Genomic DNA, 21,676 nt, shown 5'->3' with positions numbered 1-21,676 from the left:
ATACATATACAGTGGGCGCGAGAGTCAATGAGTAATGGTCAAAAACAGGGGATCATATCCTTATCCTTGTGCCAGACCTTTTGTTTTCGTTACCTAAACCTAAATCCAGACCAACCTGTTATATTATCCTCTTCTCCTACTTGTCTCTGGTTATCGTTGTCTTTCACATGAATCACTGATATAAAAGAATACTCTGAGTCAGAAGAAAGCTTAAAGCAGTGAAATTGATTGCAATTACAAATGCAAATGCCTCCTACAGCCTCATCGTCTTTCACCTGTCCCTTGCCACTTTCCTCTCCTTCTTTTGTAACTTCTTCTACTCCCCCTTCTGTTTGCTGTCTAGCCAAATTCACTACCACTTATAATTGCAAACGACTCTTATTGCCCTTTTCCTCACGCCTCAAATTCCATACTCCCTCTAATCAACCCACCCTCATGATACGAGCTACCGTTTCCATCGAGAAGGAAACGCCGGAGACCCAGCGGCCGAATACATTTCTCCGGGAATCTGAAGGTGGAGACGTGCGAGCCCGCTTCGAGAAGATGATAAGGGACGCCCAGGATAGTGTGTGCGAGGCCATTGAGGCAGTCGATGAAGCGGGTAAGTTCAAGGAGGACGTCTGGTCCAGACCAGGAGGTGGGGGAGGCATCAGCAGAGTCTTGCAAGATGGCGCCGTTTGGGAGAAGGCTGGAGTCAATGTGTCGGTTGTCTACGGAGTCATGCCCCCGGAAGCTTATAGGGCTGCCAAAGCTGCTTCTGCCGATCATAAGCCTGGACCCATCCCATTTTTTGCTGCTGGGATCAGCTCTGTAACTTCCCCACCTCAATTAAGATTTTGTCCATTTCTTATGTATTCTTTATTTCACATTAAACTCTATTGTTTTGCAGGTGTTGCATCCAAAGAACCCATTCTCACCAACATTGCATTTTAATTATCGCTATTTCGAGACCGATGCTCCCAAAGGTATTAATAACATCATACGCTTCATGAAGAAACTCTACAACAAATCATTTGTCATCTTCACAGGCTGATATGTTATATATGCATGACTAATTGGATAATGCTTGGCTTTCTAAGAATTCAAAAATCCTTAAACCACAATACATATATGCAATTTACAATTTGCACTTATGAGAAACTATCATCAGCATATGATCAAACAGAAACTTACATTTTTTTTTCTCTGCCAGAAGTGGCCAGCGAGAAACTTTTATTAAAACTATTGCTTTATCTCTCTCTCTCTCTCTCTCTCTCTCTCTCTCTTCATGATATGCAGACGTCCCTGGAGCACCTAGGCAATGGTGGTTTGGTGGCGGGACTGATTTGACTCCTGCTTACATCTTTGAGGAGGATGTGAAGCATTTCCATTCAGTAAATTCTCAAATTAGATAGCTTGTTCTGCTTTTCCATATATATAAAATTCAGCTTCTTTGGTAAATGTCATGATTTTTTATGTATGATTTGTATTGGAAGTTGAGCTTATAGAAGTCTTTTCCCATTAGAAGTTGACTCTTATATGATATACTTGTTAGAAAAGGATTCATAATCAATGTAGAAGTCGAATGCGAGATAATTGTGTGTGTGTGTGTGTTAACACCTTTGAATATATGAAAATTACCTTAACTTACATGGTATTAGAGCCTGGTCTCGTAGCCCTCTTTCCCTGAGAATTCTTTCCTGTTCCCGTTCCCCTGTTCTTTCCTTTGACCCCCTGTAACCTAGGAGAACCCCCTAGGGTTATTATGGTATCTCACAACCACCCTCGGAAGGTGACCCAAGTGCTGACCAGCCTTCCCTGAAAGTCCGGTGACTGGACTTGGAGTGAGTGGCCTCCACACGCCAACTTTTATTTCTGGTTCCTATTCCACGCGCCGGCGTGTGACCGCGTGTGTGGTATTTTCCCGCAACATCTAGCAGCTAGACCTCCTCCCCCGGAATCGCCCCAACCTAGTGATTCCATTCCTATAGGCTGTGTTAAGTTTTGAGGCTTCGATCTTGGTGGGGCTTGAAGATCCTCCTTTTCGGGTCACAGTTTCATAAGTATCTGTTAACATCTGACAATCTCTTGGTTTGTGGACTGTGGATAGTTAAAGTGCAATGGCTGAGGGTGAGACGAAGTCTATAATTCCTGATGTAGTCCTGGTTATGACTAAAATCACTAAACACAAACTCAATGGCTTGAATTACTTGGAATGGGACAAAACTGTTCAGATTTATTTGCAAAGTATTGATAAAGATGATCATCTTACAAATGATGATCATCTTACAAATGATCTACCGAATGATGATACCAGACAAGCTTGGCTGAGGGAATATGCTCGTTTATTCTTACAGCTTCAGAATTGAATTCACAGTGAGGTAATGAGTCTTATTAATCACTATGAGTATTTTAAAGAATTGATGGAGCATTTAGAATCTTTATACTCCGCAAAGGCAATATTTCTCGCATATATGATGTTTGTAAAGTATTTTATCAACCTAAAAAACAAGATAAGACTCTTACAGCATATTTTATGGAATTTGAACGTATTTATAAAGAACTTAATGTTCTGTTACCATTCAGTCCTGATGTAAAGGTGCAATAAGCTCAACAATAGCAAATGGCTGTTATAAGTTTACTTGTTGGTTTACTCTCAAAATATGAGACTGTTAAATCTTATATTCTTTCTGGTTCTGAGATTTTCTCTCTCCGTGATACCTTTTCACGTGTCCATATAGAAAGCACTCATTTTTCACAACCCACTAACGGTGCTCTTATTAGTCGGAATACAAGTGGACAACAGGAAAATAGAGGAGGATATAGATGAGGGGTTACTAACAACAGAAATAATCAACGTGATTGGGAGGATAGTTCTAATCAGGACTCGGAAAGAGTTATTTGTTATTATTGTCATGAGCCTGGACATACAAAACGAAACTGTTTGAAACTTCAGAGGAAAAATCAGCGATCCTAGGTGGCAAATATGGTAGCAGAAAATTCTACATGTCTTCGTCCTCTGAGAAATCAATCTCAGTGTCTACAAAAGAATTTGCACAGTTATCCCAATATTAGGCATCTCTAAAGCCTACTAATTCTTCAATCACTACTATCGCTGAGTTAGGTAAATCCACTACGTGCCTTGTGTCCTCCTTATCCAAATGGGTCATTGATTCTGGTACTATAGATCACAAGACAGGTAATTCTGATCTTTTATCTGATTTTTAGTCTTTTACTACCCCTTACCCAGTCACTTTAACTGATGGATCTACTTTGTGTATCATGAGTTCTGGAACTATGAATCCAATATAATCCATATATTTGTCATCTGTCTTATGTCTACCTAACTTCTTTTTTAATTTACTCTCTGTTAGTAAACTTACTTGAAACTTAAATTGTTTTATTTCCTTTTTCCATTATCATTGTTTGTTTTAGGATCTTACAATGAAGAAGATTATTAGTGAAGGGCACGAGTCAGGTGGTCTCTACATCCTTGATAAACGTGAATCGCGATCTCTTGTTTGCTCTAGTATCTTAACTCCTCTTGAAGTTCATTGTAGATTGGGTCATCCTTTCTTATCTATCTTGAAAAAATTATGTCTTCAATTTCAATCTTTGTCGGTAGTCATAGTTATTAAAGGCACGCCTCAAGCTCAAGGCTCACCAGGCTCGAACTCTAGCGCCTTATGCGCCTAGGTGTGCGCCTTTGTTCCAGGCACAAGGTTCTAGAAAGGCATGCCTTTTTTATTTCCATCTTTAACGAGCACTTTCATTGACAAAAAGGATTATCACTTAAACTCAAACCAGCAAACCCTATTCAAGATACATGCCAAAGGAAAAAAAAGAAAAGCATCACATTTATTTGACTTTTATGAATTTTTTTAATTTTTTACTTTTGCGCCTCACCTCGCCTCGCTCAGGCTTGCGCTTGCGCCTAGGCTTCAGGACTCCTTGGGGCTTTAGTGTACCTTGAGCCTTTAATAACTATGTCGATATTAGAATATGAGTCTTGTCAGTTTGCTAAGTGTCATCGTTTACCTTCTGTGCCTAGAGTCAATAAATGGGCTTCATCCCCTTTTAAATTAGTTCATTTTGATATTTGGGGTTCTTGTTGTATTACTTCTAAAATTGGATTTAGATATTTTGTTACTTTTATAAATGATTACTCTCGTGTTACATAGTTATATTTAATGAAGAATCGTTTTGAATTATTTTTTTTATCTTTAATGCTTTTTGTGTTGAAATTAAAACTTAGTTTAATACTTCTGTATGTATGTTAAGAAGTGATAATACTAAAGAGTATATTTCTGAGCACTTTCAGACCTATATGACTCAAAATGGAATTCTTCACCAGTCATCCTGTGTTGATACACCATCTCAAAATGGTATTGCCGAAAGAAAAAATCGGCATCTTCTTGAGATAGCTAGAGCACTTCTTTTCCAAATGAAGGTACCTAAATATTTTTGGGTCGATGCAGTTTCTATAGCATCTTTTCTGATTAATCGCATGCTATCTTTTGTCCTTGATGGGGACATTTCTTATACTATTTTGTTTCCATCTAAATCATTTTTTCCTGTTGAACTCTGGATTTTTGGTTGTACTTGTTTTGTATGAGATGTTCATCCACAGGTTTCTAAATTAGATCCAAAGTCTCTCAAATGTGTTTTTCTTGGATATTCGCGGCTCCAAAAAAGATACAGGTGCTTTTTTCTAACTCTTAATCGTTATATTGTTTTTACTTATGTTACAGTTTTTGAGTCTACTTCATTATTTCTTCAAACATCTATGTATGAGAATCAGGGGGAGGATGATGTTCTCTTAGTTGCACTGTTAAACAAAATTCTTCTCCTTCTCCTCCTCCTTCTGTCCCTGTCCCAGTCTCAGTCAGACGTCATGTTGTTCATGTTTATTCAAGGAGATTGGAGACTCCAAACTTGGATCCTCCACCATCTTCTTCATTGGAAGATCCGGTTACTACCACTGATCATGATCCTACTTTAGATCTTTCTATTGCTCTTCGCAAAAGTAAACGTGCATGTACTTACTTTATTTCCTCTTTTGTTTCTTATAATCATTTATCTTCTCCTTCTCGACGTTTTGTTATCTCTTTAGACTATATAAAAATCTCTTAAACAGTCATTGAGGTATTATCTCATCCTAGTTGGTGTGTCACTATGAAAGAGAAAATGGAGGCCTTAGATACAAATGGTACATGGAAACTGGTACCTTTGCCCACTGGTAAAAAAGCTATTGGTTGCAAATGGGTTTTTTTGATGAAGACGAATCCTGATGGTTCTATAGCCAGATTAGAAGCACGTCTTGTAGCCAAGGAATATGCTCAAACATATTGGGTGGATTACTCTGATACTTTGTTCTCTTGTAGCTAAACTAGCTTTAGTTCAGTTGTTTATCTTTCTAGCAGCTACATATGATTGGCTTTTACACCAATTAGGCATAAAGAATGCCTTTCTTCACGGTGATCTTTAGGAGGAGGTATATATGAAGCAACTATAAGGATTTGTTGCTCAGGGTGAATGGGGTAAAATTTACAGATTTCGAAAGTCTCTTTATGGCTTAAAACAAAGTCCTCGGGCTTGGTTTGAGAGATTTAGTGAAGTAGTACAGGATTTTGGTATACAAAAGAGTCAGTGCAATCATTCGGTATTTTATAGGCAGACTAATGCGGGCCTAATTTTACTGCTAGTGCATATGCTAGAATCCCTCAATTAGTGTGAATCCCTTAATCAGTGTAAATTAGCTCTAAATTAGAATATAATTAGGAATCATTATATTTATTGGCTATTATTAGTTTTTTAGTTAGTCCTAGCTTTGTATATAAATTAGAATGCTTGTAAATCATTTTGGTATGAAGAAATATAAAAGAAAATTTTTAAAATTTCTTTTCTACATGGTATCAGAGCAGTGCCAAAATTTATTGGCGTGAATAGTGTAGTTCTGGATAATTTTTTTTTTTAGTCAAGCTTATACGTCGTTCTAGGAAGGGAGGTGACTGTCACCACCCACTTGAGGAGGAAGGACACCAGCCGATCGGCCTACGCCCGGAGTCCCCGCCGCCGTACGGTGAAGTGCGTGAGCTCACGCTTCTCCAGAAGTCTTGCGTCATTCTTCGCGCGTCTGCGTGTGCACCCTTTTTTTTCGGTGATTTCTCCTACCGCGCCTCTTGTTGATGACCTTCCCTGTCCGATGCGCCTCTAACCAATGTGTTTTCACACCTGGTTTGCACATTTATTTATTTATTTTTTTTTGGTATCTTCCGTTGCCCAGTTTCTTGCTTTCTGTCTTAGTACCTATTTCTTTAATTGAAAAATGATTGATGAAAAGAAAAAAGCCTTTGAAACACAGGCTGGATTTTTTTTGTGATAATTCCTCTTTACAAATTAGTCGTGTAAAGTTGGATGGAACTAATTATTTGGCATGGTCTAGATCTTGTCTATTGTTCATTCAGGCTAGAGGATTGTAGAGATATATCACTAGAGATAGAAAAAAGCTAGAAAGTACTAGTTCTACTTACAGCTAGTGGGAGTTGGAGAACTCTCTTGTTATGTCATGGTTCATCAATTCTATGCAACCTCATATAGCTCGTGGGTATTTACTGTTGGACAGTGCTGCTACCATTTGGAGTGTTGTTTCTCAGACTTATTCTTAAGTTGGGAATGATGCACAAGTTTATGAGCTTAGAAACAAAGTTCATGGAATGAAACAAGGTGAGTTGATTGTTGCTCAGTATTATGCGGAACTGAGTGGTCTATGGCAAGAGTTTGATTTCTATTAGGACTTTCAGGCTTCATGTCCGTTGATGCCGTTAAGTTCTAGAAATTGATTGAGAAGGAGCGCATATATGATTTTTTTGCTGGGCTAAATGTGGATTATGATTAGATTCGGATCCAAGTGCTTGGTAAGGATCCTTTGCCCACCTTAAGGCAGACATACTCTTATGTTCAAAGGAGGAGAGTAGAAGGAGTGTCATGATCAATTCTACAGCTGTTGATAAGGCTGGACTGGCTGCTAACTCCTTACGAGAACAGTCATATGGTCCATTAGATAAGGATCACTTGCATTGTGACTACTGTGGGAAATTTCGGAACACCAAAGAACAATATTGAAAGTTGCACGACTGCCCAACTAAAGGGTGTGGAGGAAAAAGGATGGGCCCTACTAGATCACAAGCAATGTATTTGAAGCTGTGAGTGTTTCTGAAGATACTGCGAATGTTTTCCAATGAAGAGGTGCAAACTCTGAGACGATTCCTATCACAGCTTGAATCACAGCTTGAATCACAGCTTGAATCATAATCCACTACAGTTGCCTCTTCTAGCTTCGTCAACTTAGATAATGCTTTTCTTGCCAAACATAATAATTCATTTTGGGTTATAGATTCTGGAGCAAACAAACATATGATAGGCTCTTCGAATAAATTTATATCCTATTCTCCATGTTCAAGCAAAGAAAAAGTCCGCATTGCAGATGGATACTTATATAATGTTTTTGGAATAGGTTCTGTTAAATGAATTCCTACTATAAGTCTTAGTTCTGTCATACATGTGTCTAGCTTTCCTATTAATCTTTTGTCTGTCAGTTCTATCACGAAAGCTCTCTACTGCAAAATTGAATTTTTTCCCACTCACTGTGTGTTTCAGGAGTTGATAACAGGGAGAACGATTGGCAGTGGTAGACTGCAAAATGGGCTATATCTATTGAATGATTGTGTTGATCAGGTCATGTTGGGACAGTCTATGGATGCTAAGGAAAAAATTATTCAGTGGCATAGGAGACTTGGACATTTTGTTTAAGCAATGCAAAACTGAATTGTTAGTATGTGATGCTTGTGAGTTTGCCAAACATGCTAGACAATCTTATACTGCAATAAATAATAAAGCTTCAGTTCCTTTTATGACTATCCATTCCTATGTGTGGAGGCCTACTCAAACTATGTCTTTTTCAGGTTATAGATGGTTTGTGACCTTTATTGATTATTGCAGTAGGTTAACTTGGGTATATCTGATGAAAGGGAAAAATGAAGTATTTTCATGTTTTCAGCAGTTTCAGAAAATGATTAGTATTCAGTTTGATGCTCATGTTAAAATACTGAGAACTGATAATGGCACAGAGTATATGAATGGAGTTTTTAAGGAATATTTGAAGTCACACGGAATTTGGCATCAGACTAGTTGTATTAACACTAGTGCTCAAAATGGAGTGTTTGAGAGAAAAAATAGATATTTGCTTGAGGTTGCTAGGTCTTTTATGTTTACAATGAATATTCCCAAACCTTAGTGGGGGGATGCAATTCTTTCTGTTGCATATCTTATTAATAAGATGCCACTCCGGACTTTGGAGTTTAAGAGTCCTTTAGAGGTTTTGCAGGGTAAAAATTCATATAATGTTCTTCCAAAGATCTTTGGTTGTGTTTGCTTTGTTCATCAGCCTAATAGGGGGAAGTTAGAACCTCGAGCCTTCAAGTGTGTCTTTGTTGGTTATTCCAGTACTCAGAAGGGGTATAAGTGTTACCATCCTCCTACACGGAAATATTTTGTGAGCATGGATGTTATCTTGAGGGAATCTGAATCTTATTTCTACCCACCTCTTCAGGGAGAGCATAGGAAGGAAGAAAAGGTGTCTTTCCCTTTCCCTTCGTCTTTGTGCTCTCACAAGTTTCAACTTCAAAGGGAAAATCTGGGTTTAAAGCCTATACCTAATAATGATACTCATGGAGAGTCACTTAAATCTCGAGGGAGACTGAATGGACCAGATTTGAGAATCTATATTCGGCAAAACAAGACAGATATAGCCATCAAGCAGGAGACTGCTGATCAACCGGAATCTTAGGATTCAATTTCTGAACATCCTGAGGTATGTGATGAGTATAGTTATTAAAGGCACGCCTTAGGCTCAAGGCTCACCAGGCTCGAACCCTAGCGTCTTATGCGCCTAGGTGTGCGCCTTTGTTCCAGGCATAAGATTCTAGAAAGGCATGCTTTCTTTATTTCTATCTTTAGCAAGCACTTTCATTGGCAAAAAGGACAACCACTTAAACTTAAACCAGTAAACCCAATTCAAGATATATGCCAAAGGAAAAAAAAGAAAAGCATCACATTTATTTGATTTTTATGAACTTTTTAAATTTTTTACTTTTGCTCCTCACCTCGCTCTGGCATGCGCCTGAGCCTTGCGCCTTGCGCCTAGGCTCTATAACTCCTTGGCACCTTAGTGCGCCTTGAGCCTTTAATAACTGATGAGTCTCCTTTGGTTCCTAAAGAGTAATTTTAATTCTCAGTCTACTTTTCCTTGTTCTAATAATGATCTTGATATTCTTTCAGAAAAGGTATTAGAACCTGTACTAAACATCCCATTTCTAACTTCATTTCCTATGATTCTTTGTCTCCATCCTATAGAGCCTTTCTATCGTCTGTTTCCTCTGTTTCTATTCCATAGGATTGGAAGAAAGCATGTCTTGATTCAAAATGGAAGGCAGCCATGATGGAGGAGATGAAAGCTCTAGCAAAGAATGAGACATGGGAACTTGTTACTCTTCCACTGGGGAAAAAATCAGTTGAATGCAAGTAGTTGTTCACGGTGAAACATAGAGCAGATGGTTCAATTGAAAGGTATAAGATTAGGCTGATAGTAAAAGGCTTCACACAGACTTATAGGGTAGATCAACAGGAAACGTTTACTCCTGTTGCTAAAATGAATGCCATCAGAATTTTACTATCATGTGCAGTAAATCTTGAGTGCGATTTGCAACAGTTTGATGTAAAAAATGTCTTTTTACATGGTGATTTGGAAGAAAAAGTGTATATGAAAATCCCTCCAGGATTTGAGAATGGGAAGACCAAAGGAAAAGTTTACAGATTGAAGAAAGCACTGTATAGTTTAAAACAGTCATCTAGGACATGGTTTGACAAGTTTAGTAAAGCTATGGTATCTTTTAGATGCTGCCAAAGCAATGCTGATCACGCCTTATTTATAAAACACTATAGGGGTAAGATCACTCTGTTTATTGTCTATATGGATGATATTGTGGTAACTGGTGATGATGGGGAAGAAATGATTTATCTAAAGGAACAACTAGCACAGGAGTTTGAAATCAAAGATTTGGGAAGGCTAAAGTACTTTCTTGGAATAGAGGTTGCCAGATCAGATAAAGGAATCTTTATTTCTTAAAGGAAGTACATACTAGATCTGTTGGAGGAAACAGGTGAAGGAGCGAAAGTATGAAAATTATTAAATTAGAACATTGAATTCAAAAATTTTCTTCAAGGGTCTCATGCATTATGCAAGATTCAATTTTTACCTATTGATTTCAATGTTCAATTGCATATTAAAACTCTTTTAATATGTGTTTGAATTTATGTTTGCTATTTAAGATTTTAGAACTAACAGATTAATTCATTAGAACCCTAGATTAAATCAAGAACATGTGCACTAATCTTTTGATGCACTGTAGTTGTGTTGGTACCTTTGTGAAGCACCTAGGACCCCAGATGTTGTCCCTCTAGCTTGTCCACACCTAGATCAACAATGGCAGCCCCTTGAACAGCTTCTAAAGCCTTGCCAACCAATTAGGAAATAGGTATTTGCCTTTAGAGAGGTTGTAGATGTATACAGGACACTAGAAACGATTTCTAGCAATTTTAATTTAAGAGAATATTGGCAATTCTCTTTGAATTGATGAGAGATGAAGAAGAAGAGAGGAAGAGAGGCTCAAAGGTGGCGGCACATATGAGAGAATAGCATATTGGTTTTTCATTCTTTCATAACATCACATTATATAATTAGGTCATCACTTAAAACTCTTACCACATGTCATCTTCTGATTGGCTCTTAGTTTAATTTGAACCAATCACATTGTGTCAAGTGTCAAACCTAGATTTAATCTTGACTTTGATCATCTTACATGATTGAAAAACAAATGGCAAGCTTATTGTAGAAAGAGATGATTCTCATTGATTTCAATTGATCTGTACATGGGTATATATATACAATTGATTCCTATAATTGTGTTCTACTAATTAGGAAGAAATCCTAGATAAGAAATCCTAAATAGGAATACAGAATACAGAATACAGAATATACAGAGAAATAATATAGTGATTGACTTTCCATAACACTCCCCCTCAAGTTGGAGCATAGATGTTAATCATGCCCAACTTGTTACAAATGTAGTCAATCTTAACTGCTCTCCAGTTTTGATATGTCCTGTTGAAATGATCTGTTGTTGAATCTTTTCACGAATAAAGTGACAATCAATCTCAATATGTTTGGTCTGCTCATAAAACACCGGATTAGAAGCAATATGAAGAGCAGCTTGATTATTACACCACAATTTCGCAGGCAGGAAGGTCTTAAAACCTGTCTCATCTAGTAATTGAAGTATCCACATTACCTCACATACTGATTGTGCCATGGCTCTGTATTCGGGTTCAGCACTAGATCGAGAAACTACACTCTGCTTCTTGCTTCTCCAAGACACCAAATTTCCTCTAATAAAAATGCAATATCCAGTAGTTGACCTCCTGTCAACCTTAGATCCAGCCCAGTCAGCATCTGAAAAACATTCAACATTCAAATGCCCATGATTACCATATAGCAAACTTCTTCCTGGAGCGCTCTTCAGATAACACAAGATTTGTTCCAAGGCTTTCCAATGAGCAACAGTTGGGGAAGACATAAACTGACTTATCACACTAACGGCATAAGCAATGTCAGGACGAGTGACTGTAAGGTAGTTCAATTTTCCTACCAATCTCCTGTATCTCTCTGGATCTTCAAACAACTCACTATCCCTTGCTAACAGTTGTAAAGTTGGAGTCATTGGTGCGCTACAAGGCTTAGCATCTAATTTTCCTGTCTCTATCAATAGATCGAGGACATATTTTCTTTAAGACAAGAAAATACCCTTCTTACTTCTCATAACTTCGATACCCGAGAAACACTTTAACAATCCCAAGTCTTTGGTCTGAAACTGAGTTTGGAGGAAGGTTTTAAGAGATGAAATACCTGCAGAGTCCCAGTGATGATAATGTCATCCACATAGACTACCAAGAGAATTAGACCAGCCTCAGATTGCCTATAAAATACTGAGTGATCACACTTACTCTTTTGCATACCAAATTTCTGTACTGCTTCACTGAATCTCCCAAATCATGCCCTAGGACTTTGTTTCAAGCCATAAAGAGACTTCCGAAGCCTACAAACTTTACCCAACTCCCCCTGAGCAACAAACCCAGGTGGTTGCTCCATATACACCTCCTGAAGATCACCATGAAGGAAAGCATTCTTGATATCCAATTGATGCAGGGGCCAATCATATGTAGCTGCTAAAGAGATAAATAAACGAATAGAAGTAAGTTTAGCTACAGGAGAAAAAGTATCAGAGTAATCAACCCCATATGTCTGAGCATATCCTTTTGCTACAAGGCGTACTTTTAACCTAGCCACAGAACCATCAGGATTTACTCATCAGAATACCCATTTGCAACCAATAGCTTTCTTACCAGTGAGCAAAGGTAATAGTTCCCATGTACCATTAGCATCTAAAGCCTCCATTTCCTCTTTCATAGCATCACACCAGCCAGGATGAGACAATGCCTCATCAATAGTATTAGGGATAGGAACAGAGTCTAAAGAAGTAACAAAACACCGAGAACAAGAAGACAATTGATTATAAGAAACAAAAGAAGAGATAGGGTAAGTACATGAACGTTTACCTTTACGAAGAGCAATGGGTAAGTCTAGATAAGAAATCATGGTCAGTATGAGGTACAGGATCTCCCAATGAAGTAGCTGGTGGAGGATCTGAGTCAGGAATCTCCAATCTCCTGGAATAAACATGAACAATGGGAGGTTGAGTAGGTCTAGAGACAGAAGGAACAGGCTGTGGGAGAGGACTAGACATTGGTTGGACAGTATATATTAAGAGATGATCCTCCTCCCCTTGACTCTCATACACAGATGATGGAGGAAAAAATGGAGTGGACTCAAAAAATGTGACATCTGCAGAAACAAGATAACGATTAAGAGTAGGAGAAAAACAACAGTACCCTTTTTGGAGCCGAGAGTACCCAAGGAAGACACATTTGAGAGATTTTGGATCTAATTTAGTAACCTGTGGATGAACATCACGCACAAAACAGGTACAACCAAAAATACGGGGTTCAATAGGGAACAAAGATTTTGTAGGAAACAAAGTAGTATAAGGAATATCCCCATTAAGGACAGAAGACGGTATACGATTGATAAAAAAACATGCCGTGGAAACTGCATCCGCCCAAAAGTGTTTAGGTACTTTCATCTGAAAAAGAAGAGCACGAGTTACCTCAAGAAGATGACGATTTTTTCTTTCGGCCACGCCATTTTGGGATGAGGTATCCACACAGGAAGACTGATGAAGAATGTTATTTTGTGTCATATAAGGCTGAAATTGTGCTGAAAAGTATTCTTTGGCATTGTCACTTCTTAATATGCGCACAGAAATATTAAATTGAGTTTTGATTTCATTATAAAAGGCACAAAAGATAGAAAACAACTCAGAACGATGCTTCATTAAATATAATCAGGTAACACGAGAGTAATCATCAACAAAAGTAACAAAATAACGAAATCCAGTTTTAGATGTAACAGAACAAGGATCCCAAACATCAGAATGAACTAACTCGAAAGGGGATGAAGCCCGTTTATTGACTCTAGACACAGAAAGCAAACGATGATGTTTTGCAAACTGACACGACTCACATTCTAGTACTGATAAAGACTGAAATTGAGGATACAGCTTCTTCATGGTAGACAAAGAAGGATGACCCGATCTACAATGAGCTTCAAGTGGTGTTAAGGTACTAAAGCAAACAAGCGACCGCGGTACATGATTTTCCAAAATGTAGTGACCACTTGACTCGCGTCCTCTACCAATAATCTGCTTCGTCGTAAGATCCTGAAACAAACACTGGTCAGGAAAAAAGGAAACAGAACAATTTAAGGTACGAGTAAGTTTACTAACAGAAAGTAGATTAAAAGAGAATTTTGGTAGACACAAAACAGAAGACAAAGAAATTGACGGGTCGGGTTCGCGATTGTAACCCATGACACAAGAAGTAGAACCATCAGCTAAAATAACAGTAGAGGAAGTGAGATTAGACTGAAAAGCAGATAGAAGACTAGAATTACCTGTCATATGATCTGTCGCACCAGAATCAATAAGCCATTTGGATGAAGAAGACACAAGGCATGTAGTGGATTTACCTGACTCAGCGATCGCAGTGACAGGGGAACTGGTAGGCTTTAGAGATGCCTGATACTGGGAAAATTGTGCAAAATCCTCTGCAGATACCAAAATAGTTTTCTCAGAGGAAGATACTGTAGAATTCTCTGTTGCCATATTTGCCATCTGTGATCGCTGATTTTTCCTCTGAAGTTGCGGACAATTATATTTTGTATGGCCAGACTCATGGCAATAATAACAAATGACTACTCTTGAGTTCTGATTAGAACTAGCCTCTCCATTACGCTGATTACTTCTGTTGCCTGTAATTCCTCCTCTACTTCCTCTTCTATTACTCTGTTGTCCATTTGGATTACGGCTAATAAGAGCACTACTGGCAGGCTGTGAAGATTGAGTACTCTCTGTACGAAGGACCCGTATGAATGTTTCATGCAAAAAGGAAATCTCAGGACTGGAGAGAATCTGATGGTGCCATGTGTTACCATCTCATGGTGCCACATGTCACCATCTCATGGTGCCACATGTCACCCTGTAAAATGACCAAATTACCCTTGTGTTGTAATTTTGAGTTCTCAACCCAAAATAATTATTTCTCTTCTTCTAATCAATTTATATTAAATATAAATTAATTAATTAATCTCTATTAATTAATTTTTCATAATTAAGTTCATATTTAAATAATTTAAATATAAATTTAACTTATACTATACATCCAATGATCTAGATTTGGTTTCAAGTCATATTAGAGACTTTGCAATCTAATTGCAAACCAAACCTATTTAATTAATCAATTAAACTCTTTAACTAATTAATTAAATCACATTTAACTTGGTGATTACTTGTGTATGTATGTGACTCACTAGGCTCATCACTAATTGGCAATGAGATATGATATCAACTCTTTATATCATCAGAACTCTTTCTTACCATAAATGATTTCTCTAAATCATTTTAGGCAGATCATAGACTATGGCTAACACCTAGCATAGCATGCCAAAGCCACCCAATCAGTAATAAGGTTTACCTTAAATGAACCTATGATCATATGTTAACATGCACTAGAATCTCTCTGTTACAAAATCCCAATTCAAGTTGGAGTCATGGTTTATGTCAAACCCTATTTGCTATAAATATTATGTTCTCTTTTAATTCCAGTTCTTGATTAAAAAGATTTTCTCATCAGAAACTCTTTTCTGATTAAATCTATCTGTCCTAGTCAGGAACTTGAAAAATCAAGAACAATTAAATGAATATAGGATTTTATCCCTATTTACTTAGAGTAACAAATTCCATCTTGATCAACACCTATCTTTATATATAACTGGTAGGAGCCAACACATGCCCATATACCCATACATAGTACAAGTATGAAAGCAGTATCAAACTCAAATCACCTATATACAAGATAACTGTGCTATCTCAGGTCTAAAGATTATATGCACTGATATAATTTATGATAATGCATTGACAAGAGTAAACTCCATGTGCTTGTCATAAATATCACTGGTTCGGCCTACTTATCATGCATAAGTGTCTATCATGTTTGTTATATGGCATGAGACTCACCATTCTATCTTATTTACATCTCATATAAATAACTTGGGAACAAACATGATTACAATCTTTCTGGATAAGTCATGTCCTTATTATGAAGTACCCTTGATTGTGAACCAATTTATGATACTTTGTGCTAGAAATACTGTCACTCATATTCTTAACAACTTAAGAATAGAATTTCTAACAAAATATCAATGGACCTTTTCTATTACACATAAATATATTATGTAAATGGAAAAGTAAAAATGCTTTTTATTAATAAAACATGTACAAGATACACACTAAATAATATGCTCTAGGGCATACTATTAACAACAGGAATGCTAGGTTGTAAACCAGCAGAGTCTCCCATTGAGGTAAATCACAAATTGCAAGCTGGAGTTGGGGAATCCGTGGATATTGGGAGATATCAGAGATTAGTTGGCAGACTGATTTACCTTTCACATACCAGACCAGATATAGCATATGCAGTGGGTCTAGTGAGTCAGTATATGCATGATCCTTGTGAACCTCATTTGGATGCTATTTTCCGCATCTTGCGATACTTAAAATCTGCACCTGGGAAAGGACTTTTTTTCTCAAAGTATGGCCATCTTCAGATTAAGGCCTTTACAAATGCAAATTGGGGTGGATTTCTTGATGATAGGAGATCGACATCTGGTTACTGTACTTTTGTTGGTGGTAATCTAGTCACTTGGAGAAGCAAGAAGCAAAATGTGACAGCTAGATCCAGTGCAAAGGCTGAGTTTAGAGCAATGGCTCAAGGTATTTGTGAACTATTGTGGTTGCGAAAGTTGATGGAGGAATTAAAATTGCTGGAAACTAGTGGTTTGTCCCTGTTTTGTGATAACAAAGCTGCCATCAGTATAGTTCACAATTCAGTTCAGCATGATTGGACCAAGCATATAGAGATTGACAAACACTTCATAAAAGAAAAAGTTGTCAATGGTTCCTTAAGTATCTCTCACGTAGGGTCGAAAGACCAGTTGGCTGATGTGTTCACTGAGGGATTAAGTTGTAAGGGGTTTCATACCCTAGTTTGCAAGTTGGGCATGTGCAACATACATAAACTAGCTTGAGGGGGAGTGTTAGAATCCCTCAATTAGTGTAAATTCCTTAATTGGTGTAAAATAGCTGTATATTAGAATATAATTAGGAATCATTATATTAATTGGTTATTATTAGTTTCCTAGTTAGTCCTAGCCTTTGTATATAAATTAGAATACTTGTAAAAGAAAATTTTCCAATTTCTCTGTTTTCTATAGTATGTTAATGATATTGTTATCACTGGGAGTAACTCTGTAGGTATTTAATCCCTTAAACACTGCCTTCAGACCTAGTTTTAAACAAAAGACTTGGGCCAACTCAAGTATTTCTTGAGTATTGAAGTTATGAGAAGTAAGGAAGATATCTTTTTGTCTCAACGGAAGTATGTTCTTAATCTACCGACAAAAATTGAGAAATTAGGTGCTAAGCCTTGCAATGCACCATTGATCCCAAATTTGCAACTTGGAGCAGAGGATGGTAAGTTATTTGAAGATCCAGAAAATTATAGGAGGTTGGTAGATAAATTGAACTATCTTACAATAACTCGTCCTGATATTGCATTGTCAGTCAGTGTGACAAGTCAGTTTATGTCTTCCCCAACTGTTGTTAGTTGGGAAGCTTTGAGACAAATTGTGTTATTTGAACGGAGTTCCAGGGCGAGGCTTATTATATAGCAATCATGGGCATTTGAATGTTGAATGTTTTTCAGATGCAGACTGGGCAAGTTTCAAGGTTGATAGAAGGTCAACTACCGGATATTGTGTCTTTGTTGAAGGTAATTTTGTGTCTTAGAAAAGTAAGAAGCAGTATTCTCTCGATCTAGTGTTGAATCGGAATACAGAGCTATGGCACAATCAATGTGTAAAATAATGGATACTTCAATTATTAGATGAGGTTGGCCTTAAAACCTCTCTGCCTGTGCAATTATGGTGTCATAATTAAGTTGCTCCCCATATTGCTTCTAACCCTGTGTTCTATGAACGTACCAAGCATATTGAAATTGGTTATCATTTTATCCGTGACAAGCTTCAACAAGGGATTATCTCAATACAACACATTAAAACTGGAGAGCAATTAGGAGATATGTTTGCAAATGCTTTAAGTGGAACTCGGGTTGACTACATTTGTAGTAAGTTAGGCATGATTAACATCTTGAGGAGGAGTGTTATAGAAGTCTTTTCCTATTAGAAGTTGACTCTTTTAGGGTATCCTTGTTAGAAAAGGATTCATAATCAATGTAGAAGTAGAATTTCAGTCCATGTAGAATAGGAGATATATATATAATTGTGTATTAACACCTTTGAATATGTGAAAAATACCTTAACTTACAAGCACCTAATTCTTTCATTTTTTATACTTCATGCTTCTCTTTTGGAGGAAGAAAAGACAAAAAATAGGAAAAGATTTTCCCTCTTTTTTATTTTCTTTCAAAGTAATTTCTCAATTTTGGTTTGCCATTACCTATTCACTTCTGCACCCGCATATTTTGTTACTAGCTGCAGTTTTTATATGAATGGAATTTTATTGCATAGTTGAAGAGTTATCGCATCTGCAATTTTGAATTTTTTTTTTTGACTTAAATTAATTTTATCTTACATTGTAGATTCAAAAAAAAGCCTGTGATAAATTTGATCCTACTTTTTATCCCCGGTTCAAAAAGTGGTGTGATGACTATTTCTATATTAAGGTAAGCATCCTTTTAAACTATTTTGGAGCGTGGATGCATTGAAATTCTGATCGTTGAAGTTTATCTTAGAAATGCCCCTATTATATCAACTACTCCTGCTAACAATCTTTCTTTATTTTTATTTATTTTTGTGTCTACGTGGGGTTGGGGGTGGGGGGAGATCTGATGGGGGATTGAGGGAAATTGGAAAATTACAGTGAAGGTGCTATTTGGATCTACTGGTGCTTCTATGTTTCTCACATTTGATCCTCATGTAACATATGCATTTCTGAGACATAAATAATGAAAATACTTAAATGGACAAATCTGTTGTCTAAAATTACTTCATATTCTCTATCCCTTTGTTTTAGAAAAGAAAATGTTGAAATTATAAGAAATTCCATTAATATTTCTATGTAACTACAAAAAGACTGGTTTCAACAATGCATAAGCCTAAATGATTACTCCAACTAGATCTACTTCTTAGATGCCCTTGTTAACTAACACTATGTTTGGAAAAATTTTGGGAGAGAAAGGAAAATAAAAGAAGGAAAATATTTTTTTTATTTTTTATTCTTTATTTTCCCTCCTTGTGTTCGGATGAGTAAAAACTACTGTAGGGAAAGAAAAAGTTGACACTAAAAATAAAGAGTAGATATATAATTTCTCAGGTATAAGTCTAATTTTTTCTTTTGATTTCTTATTTTCTCACTTATTTGGAGAGAAAATATCTAGAGGAAAATGAGACTTATTTTCCTCTCCTCCCTTATTTTCCCTCTCTTATCCAAACAAAGTAAAGTGTCTTTTCAAAGTGATTTTCCTCTAATTATTTTCCTTCTTCCCCCCTTTTCACCTATCAAAACATAGTGTAAGTATAATTTATGGTAATTTTCTCTGTGGTCAGTGACGGACCTACTCATGGGCCAAAAGGGGCATTGGGCCTCTGGCTCAGAATTTTCTTCTTTTGCCTACCAGATTTTGATAGGCCACCAGCCCCACAGTATTTTAAAAGTTTTTAGGGTTTATTGGTAATTTTATAAAAAAAATTCCAAATTCTTTACTACTCTATCAAAAGAATGGTATCAGCAGTGACATAAAAATACTTTTACCGAAAAAAACCCAAGCCATCATTGTCTCTTGGCCTTTTCTTTTTCATCAATTTTATTTTATCAGTTTCCTCTTTCAAGAAATCCACAATTACCAACTTTTATTCTTTGAATTTTGAATTATTAGAAAAGATCATCAAAGGAAATCTAACACAATTCCCTTCTCTTTTTTTTTTCATCAATTTGAAATTTTAGTAGTTTTCCTTTCATAATATCATTGCTATTGTTGCAATCTCTTCCTTCTTAGAATTTCATCATACTCAGATTTTAAAAAAAAAAGTTTTTTCTTTCATAAGTTAGAACTATGTCATTTATTATTTAATCTATAATTTTAATTGAATTTCTTTTTCATGATTATTTTTAAAAAATGAGATTTGAGATAAATTGGACAAACTTTTTTTTTTAGAGGATCAATATATATTAAGTTTAGTAATTCATAATATCAAACATTCAATATATATTTGAGTTAATAGCAATTCCATTTAATTTTTAGCGAGTCAATTTTTTTAAAAAAAAAAAATCTCATCACTTTATATTTATTATTTTTTACAAATTATATATTTTAATTGAACTTCTAAATCGAATTTTTGCATCCGATACTATCCATGGTTGATTTGAGTTATTGTATCTTTTAAAATTTTACTAGATAACTTTTTACCTGCTTCAGTATTTTTCCAATAACTTGAAATTTGCTTTAAAATTGACCTTCTTTAATTGGATTTTAGTTTGCCTGTACTATATGCAGCATCGAGGTGAGAGGCGAGGACTTGGGGGAATATTTTTTGATGATCTAAATGACTATGATCAAGATATGCTTCTTTCCTTTGCCACTGGTAATTAATTTATTATGATATTCTTTTTTTTCTCTTGGGGTTCAAATATCTCCATGTGCAAACATTTTGTTAAATTGCAGAGTGTGCGAATTCTGTGGTACCTGCATACATTCCCATTATAGAAAAAAGAAAGGATATGCCATTCACTGATCACCATAAAGCATGGCAACAGTTACGAAGGGGGCGCTATGTAGAATTTAACTTGGTATCAGCTAAATTTGAAGATCTCTTTTTTTATTCAAATTATATAACTTTTTTGAAGGTCAGGCCTTGAGTGCCATTTTGGCTGAATTTTTTTTTTTTTTCTATCAAAGGTTTATGATCGGGGTACAACATTTGGGCTGAAGACGGGGGGTCGAATTGAAAGTATTCTTGTCTCTCTACCACTAACTGCACGGTGGGAATATGACCATGTAAGTTTCCAAGAACATTCTGCATGAGAATGCCATCTTTAAAAATTGAGTGGAAATTTATGAGCTGACGGTGATAAGTTGGTTTATTGTTTGGCTTGCAGAAACCTGAACAGGGAAGTGAAGAGTGGAAGTTATTGGATGCGTGTGTCAATCCAAAAGAATGGATCTAATTTTCCTCCGAATAAGCATGATGTTTAGACTTATTATTTCTCCTCATTTTTTCCTGCTTTGCTTCTATCTATATTATATTTTATTTAGCAGATGTTTTTGTAGCTGAAATAAGAAGCCTAGCATAAAAGCTGCCATTTACTAATCATGAAAGGTAAAATGATTTTGGTTTCAAAACATGCTATTTACTTTGATCCTTATCGTTTGTAATGATCACGAAAAAAAATCTGGCGAATAAGTGAATTCATTTTGCTCTGCCGCATGTTGGATTAGTTACATGCGAGTGAGGTTTCTATCTCAATGATTAACGGCTTGAAGACATAACTATTAAGCATGGCTAGGCAGGGTCGGTTGAGGTGACCGCTCACATTTAGGCTCAGGTCTGATCAAATGATCGAGTAGTAGTTATTCTAGTTCTATCCAATTGGAAAAAATTATTGGGCCAAATGGTAGGTATAAACCCTAAATAACTAGATAATTACTTATCCAAGCTTAGAATGTTCAGATTTGGATCAAGTTGAGCAGTTTTCCGGACAAGTTGTCTAACTCAAAGATAATTGAACAAATATCTTTTCAAAATGATTAATAGATACTAAAGTCATGAAATTTTGCATTGGAATTTATTTATATTAAAAATATTTAAATCAGTTTGTTAATTTTATTATAA

At 36.3% G+C, this 21,676-nt stretch overlaps 1 protein-coding gene across 2 annotated transcripts; it reads left to right on the top strand.

The window, feature by feature from the left end:
• Nucleotides 1–38: 38 nt before the first annotated feature.
• On the top strand, nucleotides 39–21,186 carry LOC110649503 (oxygen-dependent coproporphyrinogen-III oxidase, chloroplastic). 2 transcript variants are annotated; one of them, XM_021804089.2, is made up of 8 exons: nucleotides 39–810; nucleotides 890–965; nucleotides 1,279–1,373; nucleotides 18,427–18,510; nucleotides 20,341–20,428; nucleotides 20,509–20,633; nucleotides 20,743–20,841; nucleotides 20,943–21,186. In XM_021804089.2, the coding sequence occupies exons 1-8, from the start codon at nucleotides 241–243 to the stop codon at nucleotides 21,009–21,011; spliced, it is 1,206 nt and encodes a 401-aa protein (XP_021659781.2). In that variant the 5' UTR covers nucleotides 39–240; the 3' UTR covers nucleotides 21,012–21,186. The 2 variants fall into 2 exon arrangements, with proteins under 2 accessions (XP_021659781.2, XP_021659783.2); XM_021804091.2 differs by lacking the exon at nucleotides 18,427–18,510 and having other exon boundaries at nucleotides 60–810.
• The last annotated feature ends 490 nt before the right edge of the window (nucleotides 21,187–21,676 follow it).

Source organism: Hevea brasiliensis, chromosome 18, assembly GCF_030052815.1.
Source record: "Hevea brasiliensis isolate MT/VB/25A 57/8 chromosome 18, ASM3005281v1, whole genome shotgun sequence".
Classification (NCBI taxonomy): domain Eukaryota; kingdom Viridiplantae; phylum Streptophyta; class Magnoliopsida; order Malpighiales; family Euphorbiaceae; genus Hevea; species Hevea brasiliensis.
This window is presented reverse-complemented; position numbering and strand designations above follow the sequence as displayed.

Bases quoted from the DNA above. Each gene is read 5' to 3' on its own strand.
- LOC110649503 (XM_021804089.2), top strand. From the start codon at position 241: ATGCAAATGCCTCCTACAGCCTCATCGTCTTTCACCTGTCCCTTGCCA. The intron at 811-889 runs GTAACTTCCCCA...ATTGTTTTGCAG, and splicing joins TTGCTGCTGGGATCAGCTCT to GTGTTGCATCCAAAGAACCC. The intron at 20,634-20,742 runs GTATCAGCTAAA...TTTCTATCAAAG, and splicing joins GCTATGTAGAATTTAACTTG to GTTTATGATCGGGGTACAAC.